The following is a 20,398-nucleotide window of genomic DNA, read 5'->3' on the forward strand; positions in this document are numbered from 1 at the left end:
AGTACTACAGTGATTAATCCCTGGGTTAGGAACAGAGACCAGTGAAACAGAGCTACAGGGGTTGAACTCTTACTCAAGACTCTCAAAGCACCAGTCACTGCTCGTCTCCCAACAGCAGATGATCACACTCAAAGCCCAGCAATGCTCTTCATCCACCAGATCCCAACTGAGTTTAGTATAGCACAACACCCAAAACTGATTCAACCGACCTAGAACTGAGAACAATCATTCCTCATGAAAGGCTCATTTGCTCCCCCCCTCCACACAACACACACTTATTCACACTCCTAACCACACCACAGTACATAATGCAGTTCTGTTCTACAAACTGAGAATGCCATCCAGAGAGAACACTGCGTCTCATTCCAAATGTAAATTATGGGACTAATTATAGGACGTGAGAGATGAGTCAGGCTTCACCGAGAATGGTTTACAGATGGACATCTGCTGCGACAACTGAAAACACACATTGCAGAAAGTTTATCTGATGATGTTTCGCCTTTGGTGTTAGATTTTAAGCAGCCGCCACTAACAATAAGGCCTGTGTTATCCAGGAGCAGCAGATTGCACACTGCAAATCTGGAGCCACACACCAAAGGTTAGGTGGTTTCAGAAGAATAGCAAAGGATATGCATGAGAAACAATCTGCACACAACAGCAAAATTCACTGAGAAATTAACAAGTTAGAATTGATGTTTGGGAGACCAATGGAAGTTCTCAGCAAAGACATCTGCAGAACAGCACTTAATTTACTGAGCTGCCTAGAAATCTCAGACTGATAGGCGCCATCTTCTGTATCTGGTATTCCCCAGAATCATAGAATTGTAGTGCTGGAAGGGACCCCAAGAGTCATCTAGCCCAACGCCCTGCAATGCAGGAATCCTGCTTACCTTCCTTTAGGATGGGGAACTTCAGGTCGGGCCTCTCTGTCTAGCTCTAGGGACTTTCTCCCCAGGCAACATCCCTCATTGGCCTTGCTTCACACCTTCCTTGAGTGTTTTTGCCTGCATGGTATGTGTCCTTGAACTCTGGTAATGCTTGACAGTGTTCAGGATGGAAGGCAGAAAGGGATGTGCGAGTGTGTACAGAAACTAGCCTACTGCAGAGTGGTAAAGTTTACATTTGTCATTTTGCCCACTTTTGCCTCTGGCCCCATCCATTACTATGATGTGGCCCTTGGAAGTTGGCTCAAAAGGGAATGTGGCCTTTGGGCTGCAATTGGTTTCCCCCAACCCCACCCCTGCCTTAGGGCTTCCCACACATCAGAAGCAGACCAGTGTCTTTGAAGACAGGCCTGTCTGAGTAGGTGGGTGGAGAGCATAGAACACCTTTGCATCACCCACTGCTTTGTCCCCTAATAGAAGAGTTCCACTAACGATGAGCCTAGCTGTGAGAAAAACAGCCAACCTCCTTTCCTTCCTGCAGGCTCTTTTTGTGCTATAAACTACACCTCCCCAACCCCTCGCCAATTTGAAGCAATCTGCTTTTTAGATACATGGCCCCTTGGCTCCTGTGGGTGTGTTCCCAAGTGTCTTGTATGCTCTCTTGCTGCATTTGAAGCTGAGGGCCCCGTTTCAATTGGAGCTGAAGACAACCAAGATGACTTGGTGCCCTTTAAAAAATTTCTTCTTCCTAGGAAGCAAAGACTGCAATTCATGTCCATCTGTGCAGAAGGAAATCTTCGCATCTGCAAGCAACTGTAGGCATAGAAGCATGCCGACAGTGGAAGTTGGCACTGAAGTAACATCAGAACTAGTTACTTCAGGGGCATAACAAACAGCTTATAAAGGAAGTACTATAATTCACATTTCAAACACGCACAAAGTAGTCAGTCAAGCAATCTATATACGTGTGGGTGTCACAGATTCACCTGGTAAATTATTGGCTGTTTATCCCCCAAAACATTTTTGTTAGATCTGGCATAACAGACACAGTGGTTCAATTCAGACACCATGCCAAACCATGGTTAAAGAAGCTTAATCATGGTGCTGCTCACCATCCAAGTTTTGTCACAGGCCACCAAGATTTGCAGTGGATTTACAAAACATGGCTTTGCATAATGTCTGAGTTGGCAACTATTTTCAGCCATCTCCTCTATCTCCCTGGGACACTATATTATGGGAAGGAGCGGGTGGCACGGTGGTCTAAACCACTGAGCCTCTTGGGCTTGCTGCTTGGAATGTCAGCAGTTCGAATCCACGTGATGGGGTGAGCTCCCATTGCTCTTTCCCAGCTTCTGTCAACCTAGCAGTTTGAAAACATACCAGTGCAAGCGGATAAATAGGTACCACTGTGGTGGGAAGATAAATGGTATTTCCGTGCGCTCTGGCTTCCGTCAGGGTGTTCCGTTGTGCCAGAAGCAGTTTAGTCATGCTGGTCACATGACCCGGAAAGCTGTCTGTGGACAAATGACATTTCCCTTGGCCTGAAGCAAGATGAGTGCCACACCCCACAGTCTCTTTGACTGGACTTAAGCATCCAGGGGTCCTTTACCTTTACCTTACTTATATTATGGAGGTGAGTGTGAACAAATGAAGTGCTGAAGGTGGAAATGAAAAGCAGACAATGAAATGTAAGCCTTGGTTTGCCTGTGGCCCATTAGAAAACTCAAACCATGGCTTGGGTTTAAAAATAAAGTTGGCATAAATAACAATTTAGCATTATGTAGAAACTGAGCCAGAAGATCCACAATTTAAAGGTCTAGATATACTGATAAATGTTCACTGTTTATGCAGGTGTGGTGATTACAGATGTAGTGTGAGTCCAGGGCTGGCTACTAGCTCAAATCCCCACTCAGCCACAAACTCACTGGGTGGTACTGAGCTAGTCAATATCAATGTATCTCACAGGGTTGTTAAGATAAAAATGGGGAAGGAATCTTTGGATGAAGAGCCAGGATACAAATCAATAATCAATCAATAAATGACACACAGAGAATAAATGGCACATTAAAATATGCAAGTCCCTTCTGTGTCAGAGAATGCTTAGAGTGTGAACAGTAGAGGGTTGTGTGTGCAACAGGCTAGTGAAGCAACCTGTTCACCTGATGAAATAAAGACACAGTCATAGCCCAAAATAGCTATGCAAAGCTTTCAGAGGCAAATCAGATGCAACGGAGTGTTATGTGTATAACTCATTGTTATCTTATTCTTCCAAGCTGCCTGTCATACAGCTAGTGCGTGAGGACAGAACTGTTCAGGCCCTATGTGAAAGATATTGTCCTGAGACTCACCACAGGGGTGGGGCCTGCAGAACGTCCAAAGCCCTCCCCCCAAAAGTAGCTGCTAAGTGTGCAGAGTACCCCAATTCCATGTCCAAAAGGAAAACCAGGATTCCACAGAAGGGGGAAGAATTGCAACCAAGCAGCATGGAGGGAAGCAGGGTCCAAGAACAACCAAGTCTGGAGTGGAAAACAAGCATTCTCCATTTACACAATAAGTCTTCCCACACCTTCGTCTCACAGACTTCACTCCCTGCTTGCTTGCTTGCTTGCTTGCTTGCTTGCTCTCTCTCTCTCTCTCTCTCTCTCTCTCTCTCTCTCTCTCTCTCTCTCTCACACACACACACACACACCCTACCTCTGCCTCTACACAAATCCCAAGGGAGGAATGAAGGGTCAGAAAGCAGGGAAAATTTTGATATGGGAAAAGGGACACCCACTGCCCTCTAGATACTGGGAACAATGGGGCATTGGATATGTATGTGCTCCCTACACCAATGGTTTTCATGACTGCACAGTCCTACCCTTTTGCTCACCAAGGCAGTGTCTATTAAACAATACATTTGTAAATAGACGTTTGTGGGGGGTGTTTATGTGCATGTACATGTGAGACAAGATAGATTTCTGAGCAAAAATATCCTTGAATTTGCACAGGTCTCCAATGATTCTTGCCCAGTGAAGAAGCTGGGATTTGGAAGACACATCAGAAAAGGAAAAAAGAGCCACCAGTTAGTCTGCAGCAGTAACATTCAAAATAATGCTGTGGCAATTTAAAAGCTAACTTGATTATCTTCTGAACTACCATAGGCGATCACCGAGTGGTCCATGTTGGAAATGACCAGAGGGATCTGGGTTCAATTCCATAGTCAGTCATGAAACTTGCTGGGTAACCGTGGCCAGTTAGAATATCCCAGCTTAACCCACCTGCCTGGGTTGTTCTGAGGAATAGTGGGAGAATATCCATGTATGCCATCTTCCTTGGCAGAGCAGGATTTTTAAAAAAGAATGAGAAACAGTCAATAATTCAAGCCCACTTTCTTCAAGCATCTGCCAAATTAAGGAGCCACAGAAACTAAAGCAAAGAAATTAGGCTGGAAGGCACAACAGCAATAACCAGGATTTTTAGTGAGAGCTTGCTGCATAAAACTAGGGATGTGACAAATCCCTGCAATAGCAGTGTAGAGAAACTAGTGTGGCAATAAACACAACCTACTCACGTCCACTCAGAATGGAGTTTAAGACATTTATAGAAATCTTCTGATGTTAAGTAATCTTACATCATCTGCTTAAAAGGGCACCAGCTTGAAATTTTGGGACATGATTCATCTTATACAAAACTCTTACATTTTGCTTTGAAGCTGTTGTAAGAAAGCACAGAACACCCTGTACATGGAAGGTGCTTCTAATGTTTATCTGGACTGCAAGAAAAGCACATGTTCTCAAATCAGATAGGTAGGTGGTGGGTGAAGTGACAACTACTCATCGCTATGAATTCTGATGGAGCCAGTATCAACCCAAATCTCTCACTGAAGTATATAAGCAGCCCAATCCACTGGCACTTGAAAGCTAGGGAATTGGATTCAAGGCTATTTAAGTTTCGTGAAAGATGTGGAACAAAATAGGCTTGACTCAAAGCAGTCAGGTTTAACTGGCTTGTTCACTGGGACAATCTTGTAAGTAACAAGCCTGGTCTCTACAGGAAGCAAGGAATTCCATGCAGGTGAGAGGACACACTGGCAGGCAGAGAAGAAATAGAATGCTCCATCACTCCTTCTGCAGCCTGCTTGATTTCCATGTTAGAGACAGAAAAGAGCCCTTTGCCCTGTACCCAGCACAAAATCCAAGTGGGCTGGCATTGGAGTAATGGAGCAATCTATCTTTCTACTACTTAGCAGAAGACAAAGCTTTGAACCCTGAGTTGCCATGTTGTCTGCAAAGGAGGAGCCATCCCTTTCTCCATGGCTAGCAGAGAAATGCAGGCTTCGCAGATGGGATGTGTAGGCCAGTAGCTTCTAAAGGTTTAATTACAAGGCTGCATTTAGTACTAGACACCACAATGAAATGTACAGCCCATTTCTCATACAAATCAACAACTGGAAAAACCAAGTTTGGGTTCAATGTAGACCACCCCTCTTCTGGCGCACTGATTCTGTCAAACTATTGGTGTGTTGTGCCAATCATATACTGCACGGTTTGAGAAACAGTGCTAACTATAGCTAACTATAGTTAAGGATCATTATACTGTTGGACTAGGACCAAGACAACTCAGTCGTAAATCTGGGTGTAGGTGACTATGGCTCAGTCACGTATTCAGCCTAACCTTCCTCACAGAGGTTCTGAAGGAAAAAAGCGATCAGAGAGTACAATGGACATTGTCTCACTGAGTTTTTGGGAAAAGTGCAGGATTCAAGTGTAACAAAAGGTGTTGCCCCAACTCAGAGAACACACCGCCTATGGTCAGAGCAAACCAGGAAATGAATGTCTGAGTCTGTACCCACTGAGTAAACAGCCTGATTGAATGCAGGCCCACAGGGAATTTTAAAAATTCATGCAAGATTAGGTAATTAATGGTTAACTATGATTTGTTAATCTCCAGGTTCAGAGACAGTGAATCTCTGAACACCAGTTGTTGAAGAACAGACATGCCCTCTTGTCTTGTATTGCCCAGAGCCATCTGGTTGGTCACTGTGGGCAGATAGATCCTTGCTAAATAGACCTTTGGCGCTTTGTAAGTTCTTATCACCTAAAAGCCATGGGGAGGGGGTGGATACTGGTACTTCCTACTTATACTGTACTGTGAGCAAATGGCTGAAAAAGGTCAGCTAGTGCTGGTAAACAAGCAATCATTCTCTCACCGAAAGAGGCAGCTTCCTCTTCAAGGAGAAAACCCCGCCCTCATCCTAACACCCATAACTGGCTTGAACTGTGCAGCTGTTCTTTGGTGAAATGTGAGGAGATGAAGGCAGATAAATGGTCTGAAGAGGACTTTATAACAGTAATCCTAAGCAGACCCATTAGACCATGGTGATGAGCAGTAGGCTGTCCGGTTGCCTAAGCAAGGCCCCAAGAGAAGTTATACAGAAGCTGGCTTTTGTTTTTCCTTTCAGGCCAGAAATGACTAACACTTTCTGCGTGAGCAGATAAGACTCTATTACAAAGCTCCCTTGAACAAAGTGAGACTTCTGAGTAAGCATACAGAGGATGATGCTATCTGCAAGCAATGCTAAGAACTCAAAACTTCTTTTTCCAACAGGACAGGTCACTTTATGAATAATGTGAAATATGAGCCTCCTGAAAGTCAGTGGTAATACTGGCGCTTGTCTCCTGGGATATCCTCCAGCTAGCAGGAAGCCTGGGGGCAGCCAGCTTCAACTGTCTCTACAGAACAGAGCTGTCTGGCCTCATCTAATACAGGGTACAGAGGTCAGCTGAGCATAAATATTAGCTAAGAGACTTGTATGGGATGGCTGTAGCACCCCCACAGAGGGAGAGGAGTCTTCTTCAGGTGGCAACAGAAAATGCCAACCCCTTGGTGATAGTATCAGCCATTGTACAGAATGAACTAGTAGGTCTAGCACTGGACAAAAACTTCCACATTCTGTCTCACCAAATCCAAACTCCACCTCTGTGCATTTTCACATGCTTCAAAGAGAAGCCATATTTGCTTTTACTAACTGCCCTTCATAAGAGTTTTCACGCCACAGAGAGACCTATCTTAGGGGGCTTTTGGAAGGAGGTGGCACTAATATGGGGAAGCTCATGCACCCAAAGCATTTTTGGATCCTAGCTGCCAAATACACAGTCACTATGCAGAGGAGGCCAATAATCAACAAATCTGGTTAGATGCAACAAAAAGACGGTTTGTAAATTGATGAGGACACCCATCAGGAGCAAAGAGTCCTTACAGGAAATGGTATGTGATAAGAAGAGACAGGAGGCTCAGACACACATCTCTCCAAAACATCAGGATCTTATCCTAAACATCAACAGCTGTCAGCACTCACCTGAAGTTTAGGATTGGAGGGATTTAAGCACTTCAGAATACTCAAAAAGAATATACACACATTTATTGGATTAAATATTATCAACCCTAAAATTTGGAGCCACTCAAAACCACATGACCATCAGTTCTGGGGTCATTTAATTAAACATAAAACATCACTCTTTCTTCAATTAGTGTCTTAGATGTTCACTGGTACCTACTTAACTAACTACAAACATAATATTCATTAGCTACCCAGACGCAAGCTACTGAACAAATGCTCAAGCAGCAAAAGGGTAGACACCCTCCCTCTCCAATGATCCCTAGCTAGCAGGACCAGTGGTCAGAGATGATGGGAATTGTAGTCTCAAAACATCTGGAGGGCCAAGGTTGAGGACGCCTGATATATGCTTACCCATGGAGTAGCAAAATTTCTAATTTGCATCTGTTGTAGTTAAGCATGGCTGATGATACCAAGTTGTTTGAGAGTAAATCAATCAAATTTAAGACACTGGGCTCTGGGACACGTGTCCTTTGATGCCAACTAGAATCTGGAATAGGTACAGGATATGTGTGGGGTTTGTAAAGTGCCCCCTTGCATTCCCCACATCCACTGTATGAAACCTGAAAATGTCCAAATATTTTAATATGTAAACTGTGAAAACTTCTAAACACTTAATCCTCCAGAGCAAAGCTTACAATGCTAAGAAATATGCATTACATGGCCCCATGAGTCAATGCCTTACAGCCAGTTCCTTGTTGAGAGTTGCTCCCCCACCCCTGGTACTTCCACATTGTCTGGGGAGTAGTACTTAATGAGTCAGACTAGCAAGTCTCCATATCATTAAGTATTTCCAGAAGTGTTCCTCAAACACAAAGCAATTATCCCATGAAAACACACATCTTGCCTCCAGCCCACAGGTAGGTTGCTTGCTGCTGGGTATCCCTCAGGTGCTTGTGTTTGTGTCTGTTTAGAAATGCTTGAGTGTGGTGCGACCACACTTGGATTTTGTAAGGATTGTGTGTTTGGAGGACAGAAGTGTTCAGAGTTATGGCTAAGAAAGTGTGCTAAGAAAAATCCTTGGTTTGAGCCTACTCTCTATCAGTCACTCACTGAGATCCTTAGGCAAGACCAGGGGTCAGCAACCTTTTTCAGCCGTGGGCTGGTCCACCGCCCCTCAGACCATGTGGTGGGCCTGACTATATATATATATTTTTTGGGGGGGGGGGAATGAACAAATTCTTATGCCCCACAAATAACCCAGAGATGCATTTTGAATAAAAGGACACATTCTACTCATGTAAAAACATGCTGATTCCCCGTGGGCCAGAATGAGAAGGTGATCTGGCCCATGGGCCTTAGGTTGCCTACCCCTGGGCAAGACACTCTCACCCCTCCTCAGCTCACGCAATTCAAAATGTGATGATATTCACCCAAATCGTAGGGTTGTTGTAAGGATTGTGGAGATAACAAGTGGGACTTAGGACAAAGTGAAGTGGTGTCTCTTCACCCCTTAGGCAGGAGTGCGCCTATTTAGGGTCGTTGACAACCAACCAGTCAAGCTGCCCTTCTCTTGGATATTCCATTCCATTCTACTCCACCCTTCCTTTTCCTATGGATTCTCTAGGCTGTTTACACACCTGAGAATGTAAGGGTTCCTCCCAAGGATAGATACTTCCCTCCCATTTCTCAGTTGTCCTCTTTTAGCTACATATCTCCAGGTACACATCACCCCCCACAATTCACTATCAGAGCATTGTTGAACATTTGTAAAAAAAATATAAGAGTTATGACAAGAACATAGGGTGGGAAAAGGCATGATGAAAACATATCAGTCCTACCTAGGAACCTTAAGTGAATATGAAGGGTGGAAAAAAAGAGAATGACAGCAAGTAGAGAGCCCTCAAATAAGGGTCCAAGAGCAGCATCTTTTCCTTCTGCAGCCCTTCAACCAGAGTGGGGAGGGGAATCTATAATCACAATAAGGTCGCAGTTCCTTTACTTCAAGATTCACATGCTGGCATCGGAGGAGGAAGTAAAAATGAGACAGAAAAGGAAACTACCACATCCTTTAAAGATTGTATCAACACTATCTCTTCTCTTTCCCTCACTCTCATTTTATATAAAGCTTATCAAGAACTGTGACGCTGCCACAGCCTCAAATAAAATAAAATGAGTTTTATTGAAGGGCAGTATAAAAACCCTGTAACAAAAAATATATTAAATCATGTCAATGACAATTATGAAATCCCACCCCTCAATATTTGCATAGTCTTATAATGCAACAGCCTTGTTTTCAAAATCTCCCAAGGATTGTCATGATACATAAACCCCACCCCACAAAATAAGCATAAAGCAGTTTTGTTCTACTTGCCAGATTGCTGTGTTTTGGTTCTGTTTTAATTTTGGTTTATGTATAATGTATTGCACAACACATCCTGGAGTACATATTGTTTTACAAACAGAAGTCAAGACTTGGCTCCATTGTGATCAGATCAGCCCCTACCCCCTTGTGTCAGAGAACATCAGATATGGCTCTTCCCCCAATAGGCAGAGGTTCAAGGGCAGCACCAGTGAAGAACCAGGATGAAGAAAGGAATAATCCCACCCCCACAGGAACCTCGTGTTACTTCCATTCTTGATACCAGATTTTAAAATGCTTTGTTATTGTGTGAAAATATTTTTGTAACACAGTCTTGAGAGCCTCTCAGGGGTATAAAGTGGGATAAACGTACTCTTCATCCGGGCCTTTAAGAGATATGTTTTAAAAGACCCCGCTCTATTCTTATTATTGTTAAGTGTTGTAAACATTTTCAGTATTGCATGTTTACACTGCTGCAACCCACACCCAGGACTTTATGGTGGATGGCAGGCAAGGAACCTAAATAATAACATAAGGGAAGCCTGCTGGATCAGGCCAATGGTCCATTAGTCCAGCGCCCTGTTCTCAGTGTCCAAGCAGATGCCCCAAAGGGAAACCCTCAAGCAGGGCCAGAGCACAAGAGCACTCTCCCCTGCTGCTACTGGCATTCAGAAGCATTACTGCCTCCAGCTATGGAGGCAGACAACGGCCGCCATGACCGGCAGCCATTGACACAGCTCTCCTCCATGAACTTGCCTAAGTCTCTTTTAAAGCCAATTAACAGTAAGCAATAATCGTTTTAACCGAATCTGAAAGTGGCATCTTCACACTATTGGAACTCGCCCCGTGACCTTACAGGGAAGGGCAATTAAGAAATATAATAATTACAATAATAATAATAATCCATCGCCCGGCTTCTTGACAAAATTGGGAGTTCGATCTACGTCACGGAGCCCCTTGCCATAAATTATTCCACCCAATGTAGAAGAGCTTTCCTTGACGTTATCTCCCGCTTCCAAGAGAATTGGGGGGACTGTAAGGGTTAAGTGACGTCACTGTGACGACGACGACGAGGATGAGGAGGCCCCACCTTGATCCAATGTGGCGTCAAACACCCCCCCACACCTCACTTCAAAGGGGAAACCAGAGAACGGAATTGGAGAGGGGTGAGGTAGCTGAGCGAGGCCTACCCAGGCCCAAGTTGCTTTACCTGAGGATATTGTGGGCCTCCATGCTGCGGTTTTGGTTGCTGGAGCAAACCACAGCCACCCGGAGCGGCGAGGAGGGCATGGCTGGACGCCCGGCGGCGAGGAAGGGGCCGGGGCGGGGGCCTGGGGAGGGGAAGGGTCGAAGAGGGAAAGGCAGCGGGTGACGGCAGCGAAGGGCCCGCGATGAGGTTCCCAGGCGGTGGTGGCGGCGGCGGCAGCGGCGCTTCCCTTCTCGTCTCTCTCACTCTCACATACACAAAATGGCGTCCACTGGGACCGGAAGAGGCGGGGCTGGCCGACGTGTCCGGCTCTATGAGCCGCGCCCCGCCTGCTTTCGCTGCGACCTTTTTTCGCCTTCCCTTTCCAACCATAGAGAAGCGGAAGTGAGAGGCAGAGTGTCTGGCCAAGGGTTTTTTTTTTACCTCCCCAACTTCTTTCTCGTAGTTTCCCATGACGACGACGACAATGAGCGGGAAGTTGGGTATTTATGCGCCCCTGCGGAGTGATATTTACATATCTCTATGGAAACGGATAGAAGGGCAAAGGGCCGAGCGAGAACTTTTGAAAAGGGGCGGGGAGCAGCAGCCGCCGCCTCAGTTTGAACTGTCATTGCTTCCCCCAATGACTTCTGGGAATTGTAGTTGGGGAGGCTCATGAAACAAATTCCCTGGTAGAGAGTCCTTCTGTTCTCAGGACTACATTTCCCAGTTTGCTTTGCCCTCCACTCAGGAAACCTGGGAAATGTAATCCTCAGAAAGGCAAAAACATGTCTGAGGGGCTCTCAGAGGAAATGGCAGTTAAAGCAGGATTAACTCTGAGGTAGAAATGTGTGGCTTTTCCAAAACTGAAAGGGTTATTAAAACTTTTACGCCTTATCACAAAGGATGCTGGGATTTATTTTTTATTTTGGTTTTGTTTAACAACATTTATATAGCACTTAAGCAAAAGCTTTAAGTGCTTTACAATAAATATTAAAATTATCAATTAAAAAGTTAAAAATTAGGCATCAAAAACATAGTTGGATGGTGGTGCTGGAAATTCTCGATAGGGATCTCTCTCTTTTGATGAACCTTTGCAGAAGAGTTTCCCAAGATCCTTAAAAATGTAAAGGACCCCTGACAGTTAAATCCAGTCGCGTTATCTACTTGCACTTTTTTGGCATGTTTTTGAACTGCTAGGTTGGCACGGCTCAGTGGTTTACACCACAGTGCCACCCGTATCCCTCGCCAAGACTCTTAGGGAAGGGTTACAGCCCAGGGTTGCCATGGCGGCAGTATCCCAAAGCTAGTGATGTCACAATGCAGGGCCTGGTGATGTTATAAGAGAGTGCCTGTGGTGTCACAAGACTTCCAACTCTGGAAAAGCACACAAAATATTGCAAGAGTTAAGGCAGAGCCCAGAAGGTGAAGGAAGGTGTATGAAGGCGAAAAAAAGGGATATTCTTGGAAAAATTGGATTTGTTCTTCTCCCCCTCTTGATTTTCATTGAGAAGAATTGAAAACTGGGAGAATTAAAAAGAAAAAACCCTCACGCCCCCTGCTTTTTTCAGAGTAATGAGTGAAAGCTATTCTTTCACTGTCTCAAAAGCCCCTTCAGAACAAAATACAGTACAAACATAATTATCATAAGATGAAGGTCACACTCATAAACACAAAGAGAAAGAGACTGGAGAACTGAACACTCTTTGTACTTTTATTAAAGTTACAATCTTGCAGATCAGCTTTATAATCATAATAATAAGTATACACCCTTCTTAAAAGCACTTTCGGTGGATTGCACCCGCACCAAATTCTTGGTAGTCCTCACTGGTAATCCACATGGGTACAAAAGAGTCCAGGTGAGTTAGAATGGATCCTCCCAGCCAGGCAGCGCACATTGTATCTGGAGGTGCTATGATTCGCAGCGGAACCCCCTGTGGGACTTGGTGTTCTATCTCTTTAAAAATCCTCTCATCTAGACCCTGGAAAAGTGATGATCCGCCTGAGAGGACCAGGTTCCCATAGAGGAGGCTGCAAATATCCCTGTCACACTTTTTAATGCTCTTGGTGATCATGGCTTGGATGCCCAGGGCCTCAATACCGATGATCTTTGGCACGAAAAGGATTTCTGGTGCTTGGCAGAGGTGGAGATTGAGTGTGATGGTGCTTCCATCTGGCAGCTTGAAGACCTCAGCTTTTCTTTCTGCTTCCTGCTTGGGTTCCAAAGCCACATAGCAGGACTTCTCTTTGATGCTCTGCACCATCATTTTCTTGGTCCTGCTTAAGGAAGGCTGGCTGTTTTCCAAAAGGAGGCTGGCGAGGTAATTGGTAATGTCCCTCCCCGCCACATCAAGTCTGGACACTCCGTGGGGTAGGCAATATCCTTCATAGATGGGGACAGTATGAGTTACTCCATCTCCGCTGTCCATCACCAACCCAGTGGTGCGTGCGGACGCGTAAAGGGCCAGTGTGGCTTGGACCGAGAGGTACAAAGCTGGAACCTGAAAGTGTTCAAACATCATCTCTGTTGTTCTCTCCCGATTCAACAGTGGATTCAGTGGTGGTTCAGAGAGCAGCACAGGCCTCTCGTTGGCTTTCACTTTAAGCTCCTGTTTATAGATATGTTTCCAGAGGTTCTCCATGTCATCCCAAGAAGTAATCACGCCACGCTCAACAGGATAATTCAGCAACACGGCACCATTCTTAGAGAAAGCCTTCTCCCCAATGTAGTATTCCTCCTTGTTCTGTTTAAGGTGTCCAACAACGGATGTAATAAGCGATCGTGGTTCAGACTCCCCTGAGATCCCAGCTTTGCATGACCCAGATCCATTATCAATGATCACGGCTGGCGTTTGGAGCAGCTTGAGATCCAACATTGCACTGTTGGCAAAAGAAACCAAATACTAAGAGCTCAGTGATTTCCATGAGGCATCGCTAAAAGATGCTGCAACGTCTGACCGTAGAACATTCTAGAATCCTGGCGTCACAAACAGGCAAAGCCGCTTGAAATTCCAGCTCTCTTTACACCCTGAACTCATACCTCTCAAGTGTCCCGATTTAATGGAGTACGCAGAAATGGACAAATTAACTGGGAAAATTTGAAACCAACGCGGTCAGAGATTCACCGAGGACTGGAACAAATTTACAGAGTATATGAAATCTGTGTGTGATCAGGAAATAACGCTTGTTGGATTTCAAGAAGCTCTGTGAAAAAATAAACTGGAATGTCGCTTAAAAGAGAAGATAAAATAGGGATTGTTAAAGTGCAACATAAATGTATGAAATGTGAGATGTTGTGATAAATATGAAAATTGTCAGATAGGTTGATGGAAGTCAAAAAGAATGTATAAGTCAAATTGGATGTTTAATTATTAATGGATTGGTTATTGGAAATTTTAATAAAAATTAATTTCAAAAAAACAAACAAACAAAAAAAGTGTGTCCCGATTTAACCAGGACATCCCAAATTGACAGAAGCCACCCCAGCTTCTGATCCCAATCGCAGATGCCCATTTTGGCTCCTGTGCTCCAGCCACGCCAGAGCGTGGGACCAAAAGGCAGGCTTTTTTCAGTTCTGGTGCGAGTCAGTTGGCTCAAACCAGATTGCAAGACCAAGAAACGGAAGGAAAAGTTACCTTCACCCCATGTGTCATCTCTCCTCTTCCTCCCTCCGCCATGGCACTTTTGTCTGTGGCGCTGGAGGAGGAGGAGGAGGCAGGTCTTGTCCGCGCAGTGTCTCCCGAAGTTGCACAGGCTGGGTCAACCATTCAATAGGCTTCTCTGGTCCACACCGCATCTCCAGATGCATTGGAGGCCGGCATGACTTTCTGGTAGGCTCCTCCAGTCTGCACCACGCCTCCCAAAGCAGCACAGGCCTGGGAGACCTTCCAGTAGGCCGAATTTTCATCAAAAAATGTTGGCAGGAATGTGAACTTATCTTGTACTTGTCCCACTTAAATTACTTGGGGCCCTTACTTTATCATGGGCGCTCCTTCGTGTGTTTTGCTGGTATATTCTGCAATGTGCCATTGACACAATAAGCATGTTGCTGGGAGACCTATACATTCGCACATAATTCCACTGTATTAGTTGTTCTGCGGTGCTTCTCCAGTGTTACCATAATATTGCTGTCTAGAAGGGAACTCCTCAGGATGGTCTCCTCAGGAAAGCTCGCCTGGCTCCTGTGGTGTAGTGGTTAAAAGCAGTGGACTCGTAATCTGGGGAACCAGGTTCGCGTCTCCGCTCCTCCACATTCAGCTGCTGGGTGACCTTGGGCTAGTCACACTTCTCTGAAGTCTCTCAGCCCCACTCACCTCACAGAGTGTTTGTTGTGGGGGAGGAAGGGAAAGGAGATTGTGAGCTGCTTTGAGACTCCTTCGGGTAGTGATAAAGCGGGATATCAAATCCAAACTCTTCTTCTTCTTCTTCATTACATTATCTCTAGATGCAAGGCAAAAGCATTCCTCTTCTCCCAGGCCTTTGTCTAATTAAACAATCTATGGATCTTTAAACTGTGGTGGGGTTATTGTTTTTGTTTGTTATTATGCTATGTACTCTGTATTTTTATGTTGTTAACCACCCTGTAATGAGTGGATGAAGGGGGTGTAAAAGTAAATATTAATAATTAATATCATCACCATCATCATTTATTACATATACCACCCCACCCATCTGGCTGGGTTTCCCCAGCCACTCTGGGCGGCTTCCAACAGGAGATTAAAAAAAATACAGTGGTACCTCTGGATGCAAACGGGATCCGTTCCGGAGCCCCGTTTGCATCCTGAAGCGAACACAACCCGCGTCTGCGCGTGTCGCGATTCGCTGCTTCCGCACATGCACATGACATCATTTTGAGCAGTGAAACCCGGAAGTAACACGTTCCCTTACTTCCAGGTCGCCGCGGAGCGTAAACTGAAAGCGCTCAACCTGAAGTGTATTTAATCTGAGGGATGACTGTACATTAAAACATCAGCCATTAAAAACTTCCCTAAATAGCGCTGCCTTCAGATGTCTTCTAAACATCAGATAGTTGTTTATTCCTTTGACATCAGATGGGAGGGCGTTCCACACGGCGGGTGCCACTACTGAGAAGGCCTTCTGCCTGGTTCCCTGTAACTTTGCTTCTCAGAGGGAGGGAACCGCCAGAAGGCCCTCGGCGCTGGACCTCAGTGTTCAGGCCAAACAGTGGGAATGGAGATGCTCCTTCAGGTACCGGTATACAACAATAACAGCTCAACAGCTCAACAAAAACAGAAGATACACAAACACAAAACCACATTTGTGGTATTAAAAGTTACAGGGTTTCAGAAGTTATGGGACATGCATTTCTGGAAACAAAGCAGTATGTACACCCTGAAACATGTACAGCATTGAAAGCAGAGTCATTTAAAACTGTCCTAATGTCATCATGAGCACAAATAATCATGAACGCCCAGTAAAAAGGATGGATGGGTGGGTTTCAAGCTTCTTCCAAATAATCCTGGGTATGCTAGTTAAGTCAGGTGGCACATGGCAGGACAGAGTCTCAAACAAAGATGTGCTCTGCCAAACCCACACTCACCAGCATGTTCACACTCCTGTCTCAGGAATGCCTACATGGACTTGGTCATGTTCACAAAATGGCAGATGGCAGCATCCCTAAGGATGTGCTCTATAGGGCTTCAGGCACCAGGCCTGTGCTACAAAGATGTCTGTGAATGTCACGTGAAGGCTGGCAATGTCAACCCTGCCTAAAGACAGACAGGTCGTCCACCCATAGCAGTGAATAGAGGAGAGATGCCTGCTGGGAGGAGCGCAGGAAAAAGAAGCACCGTGGTAGATCTGCAGCAGCACAACCGGACGCCTTCATCCGCCCCAGCTGCAACAAAACATGTCTCTCCTGGATCAGTCTCTACAGCCACAGCAGGCGCTGCAACCTTCCAGCAGTTTCCTTCACCCCCAAAGGTGCACCCCTCCATTTTCTTCTTGCACTTACAAGATCCCAGGCTGCAGAGGTTCAGGATAAGAGTTTTCCTTCTCCTAGATGGGCTACATTCCCAGGTTGATGAGCCCCATCTGCCCCTCACTTCCCTCTACGGATGATTGTAGCCAAGCTGTACAGTGGTACCTCGGGTTAAGAACTTAATTCCTTCCAGAGGTCCGTTCTTAACCTGAAACTGTTCTTAACCTGAAGCACCACTTTAGCTAATGGGGCCTCTGACTGCCGCCAGCGCACAATTTCTGTTCTCATCCTGAGGTAAAGTTCTTAACCTGAGGTACTATTTATGGGTTAGCGGAGTCTGTATCCTCAAGCGTCTGTAACCCGAGGTACCACTGTATATAAATGGTTTAAGTAAATAAAATAATAGAAGACTCACCTATCAGTTATTCTACATTATTTAAAATTCTATATGTACACACAAAGAGAAGTTTTTGAAACAGAGGTTAGATGGTCATCTGTCAGCAATTCTTTAGCTGTGATTCCTACATTACAGGGGGTTGGACTAGATGACCCTTGGGTGCCATTCTAATTTACAACTCTATGGTACGTGGTGTGTGTGTGTGTGTGTGTGAGAGAGAGAGAGAGAGAGAGAGAGAGAGAGAGAATGAATTACAGTTTTGAAGGAGATGGGTTTTGGGGGAAAAACCTTTGGCTATCACAGCACTGTATCACAATGTGTAAACCTATAAGAGTAACGGTTTTTTCTTTCATTTTTGAAACGAACTATGTGGAGGAAACCTTGGGGGACTTTTAGCATCACAGTGCGGGACGTATGGAAGCAGGCAGTACAAAGGGGTTTTTGTGTGCCTCCCCCCCCTCCCGATTAAACAGTCATCACTGTATCACCGTCGGAAACTCCTGGAAATGGTCAATATTTTTTAAAGAGTGATTTTTAAAAAATTGAGCATCTTTTTTTTTTTTTTTGCTGGGTGGGGCATACGGCCTGCAGGCTGTGATTTAGCTACCCCTAAATCCTGCCAACCTAGCAGTTTGAAAGCACGTCAAAGTGCAAGTAGATAAATAGGTATCACTTCAGCGGGAAGGTAAATGGCGTTTCCATGTGCTGCTCTGGTTTCGCCAGAAGCGGCTTAGTCATGCTGGCCACATAACCTGGAAAAACTGTCTGCAGACAAACGTTGGCTCCCTCAGCCAGTAAAGCCAGCTCCAATCTGAGGCTCCAATACTTTGGCCACCTCATGAGAAGAGATGACTCCCTGGAAAAGACCCTGATGTTGGGAAAGATGGAGGGCACAAGGAGAAGGGGACGGCAGAGGACGGGATGGTTGGACAGTGTTCTCGAAGCTACCAACATGAGTTTGACCAAACTGCGGGAGGCAGTGGAAGACAGGAGTGCCTGGCGTGCTCTGGTCCATGGGGTCACGAAGAGTCGGACATGACTAAACGGCTAAAAAACAACAAAATTAAAATCAATGCTATCTCTGTTCCTTTCTCCTCAAATTACCCATTGCTTTCCCCCCCAATTCCTCAGTAGAGTGTCGTGATGATTTCTTCTCTCCCCAGACTCTGCCTGCATTATTTAAGTGCCTTTGCTAACACCAAAAGGAAGAAAAAGCCCATCAAAGATATTCAGGGACATCCTTCCTTTAATGCAATCAGCCGGCCGTGCGGGCAGCTGAGGAATGGCCGTAATTAGACTGCAGTGGAACGCGAAGGGCTGGCCATCTGGGGAAGGACAGTGACTACGTTAACCTAATTAAGGGTTTCCATCAAAAACTGACGCGCAAAGCAGCTTCGGTGTGGTTTGAGGGAGAATTACTGTGTCTCCTTCCCCCACCCCCTTCCACCTCCGCTTCCATCTCTCCTTTCTGTGCAGAAAGTTGCCCAACAGAAAAGAATTCAAAGAGCTGCAGCAAACTTTTCAGAAACTGGTGGAACGCTGTGAGTAAATTATTTGGCTTGGACAAGGATGGGGCACCGTAGGGCAGGGGGCCAAATGCGGCCCCCAGGCCTCTCTACCTGGCCCTGGGAATTCTCCCCTAGCCACCCCCCTCAATGCCCCCCACCTAGCAAATATTCTTGTCCAGCTGGGATGCGTCACTAAGCTCTCATTCTCTCTTTTTAAATTTCTTTATTGATACTGTTGTAAATAAAAATTGCCCTTTTCCCTTATGGTGTATCCAAGAGCCCACATAGAGTCCTTACATAGGTTCTCTATTGGTAGGAGAGAATAACAGAGGCCAACCAGAGAATATTGAGAAGCAAAGCAGCTAGTAAGCTTGATCTTTATTGATCTGTTGCAACAGGGTGCTCCCCTCACCCGCAGGAGAGAGGAGGGACCCAGAAAAATGGCGTGCAAGGCCTTATAAAGACTTTTGAAATTGCTACCCTGTAGATCAAGACCACCCCGAGAAACATACATCACAGAAGAAGCGGTCTAAAACAGAAAGTTGAATATTGTTTTTCTCCTGTTGTTGTTTATCTCCTGTCTGGCAGGTTACTTGATTGGATTGCCTGGGGAGCCCAGACATTGTTTTGTAGTGATAAATACTTAGTTCCTGGGCCAGGCACAGGCCCACACCCTATTCATATCTTAAATGTGTCCTTAAGACAGGATTTGTGAGGAAAGAGACAATGGGGAGGTTTCCCACTTTGACCTTGCAGAGAAAACATTTGGTCAGTTTAGGAATCAAAATGGTTCCAGGTTGGCCTTCCTGTGCTGATCTATGTATGTGCTTGGTTGGTACACTTATGAACATTACGATATATCTAAGACCTCAGAATTCCTATCACAATATCTATTCAAAGATATACAAAAAGGCATACAGTCATACCTCGGGTTACAGACATTTCAGGTGGCATTTTTTCGGGTTACGGACCCGCCCAAACCCAGAAGTACTGGAACAGATTACTTCTGGGTTTTGGTGGTCGTGCATGTGCAGAAGCACTAAATCACGCTTTGCACATGCGCCGAATCACCGAATCGCAACCCGCACGTTCACAGATGCGCTGCTGCGGGTTGCGAACGTGCATCCTGCACGGATCACGTCTGCAATCCGAGCGTCCACTGTACCCATTACAAAGTATCTTTTTATAATACACTGAGATAAAACTCTAGGTGGCTTCCAACATATTGTTATGGAAATTACAGGGGGGCACATCTTTAAAGTTAAATAATACACATATTATGCCTGAATATATCCTTCCAACTTGACAGCTCAGGGAAGTCACCTAGCTTTAAAAATAATATAAAATCATCTCCTTTCCCAGTTCCCCCCATTCCAAAGCTATTTTCCTCTTGCAAAAGGACTCCAGGAAGTTCTCAGAGGTGAAAATTACTGGGCTCATTGTTAGCCAAAGGAAGCCAAATCTCATCACCTGACTTGCCTCAGGCTCCAGACATGCAAAGGAACTTCTATTGTACTTTTGGATGGTGGGTACTTAAGACATATTTGTCTATGCTAATCTTATACCTGAGTCTTGCCCTGCCATGTCTGCTTATGCTAATCTTGTACCAAGGACTTGTTTGGACATGTTTGCCAAGGTTAACCCCTCCCCTTCGAACTGTATTCTGGGATGTGGTGGGAAAGTTTTAAAAGTCTTTGTCTCCCCATCCTCGGGGTTCAAAATTTGCTCTTTGAACCTATTGCACAATAAACTTTGGTCTACAGCTATTTGCTCCGGTTGGCTGGACTCCTTCCTTTATTCC

The 20,398-nt window shown here is 45.2% G+C and overlaps 2 protein-coding genes across 2 annotated transcripts in view; both read right to left on the bottom strand.

The window, feature by feature from the left end:
* Positions 1–11,175, bottom strand: part of SSU72 (SSU72 homolog, RNA polymerase II CTD phosphatase) — a 51,098-nt gene extending 39,923 nt beyond the window's left edge. The window contains exon 1 of the mRNA XM_081923911.1: positions 10,776–11,175. Coding sequence (XP_081780037.1) covers positions 10,776–10,855 — 80 coding nt within the window. The 5' untranslated portion in view covers positions 10,856–11,175. The remainder of the gene's footprint in view (positions 1–10,775) is intronic.
* Positions 11,176–12,447: 1,272 nt separating this feature from the next.
* LOC309375719 (actin-related protein T2-like) lies at positions 12,448–13,730 on the bottom strand. Its single transcript, XM_081921621.1, has one exon. It carries the CDS (start codon positions 13,625–13,627, stop codon positions 12,527–12,529), a length of 1,101 nt encoding a protein of 366 aa, XP_081777747.1. The 5' UTR covers positions 13,628–13,730; the 3' UTR covers positions 12,448–12,526.
* Between the last annotated feature and the right edge of the window lie 6,668 nt (positions 13,731–20,398).

Source organism: Podarcis melisellensis (genome assembly GCF_964234715.1).
Source record: "Podarcis melisellensis genome assembly, chromosome: 8".
Lineage (NCBI taxonomy): Eukaryota > Metazoa > Chordata > Lepidosauria > Squamata > Lacertidae > Podarcis > Podarcis melisellensis.

What these genes read in the sequence shown, in the direction of transcription:
- LOC309375719 (XM_081921621.1), bottom strand. Translation starts at nt 13,627, where the DNA reads ATGTTGGATCTCAAGCTGCTCCAAACGCCAGCCGTGATCATTGATAAT.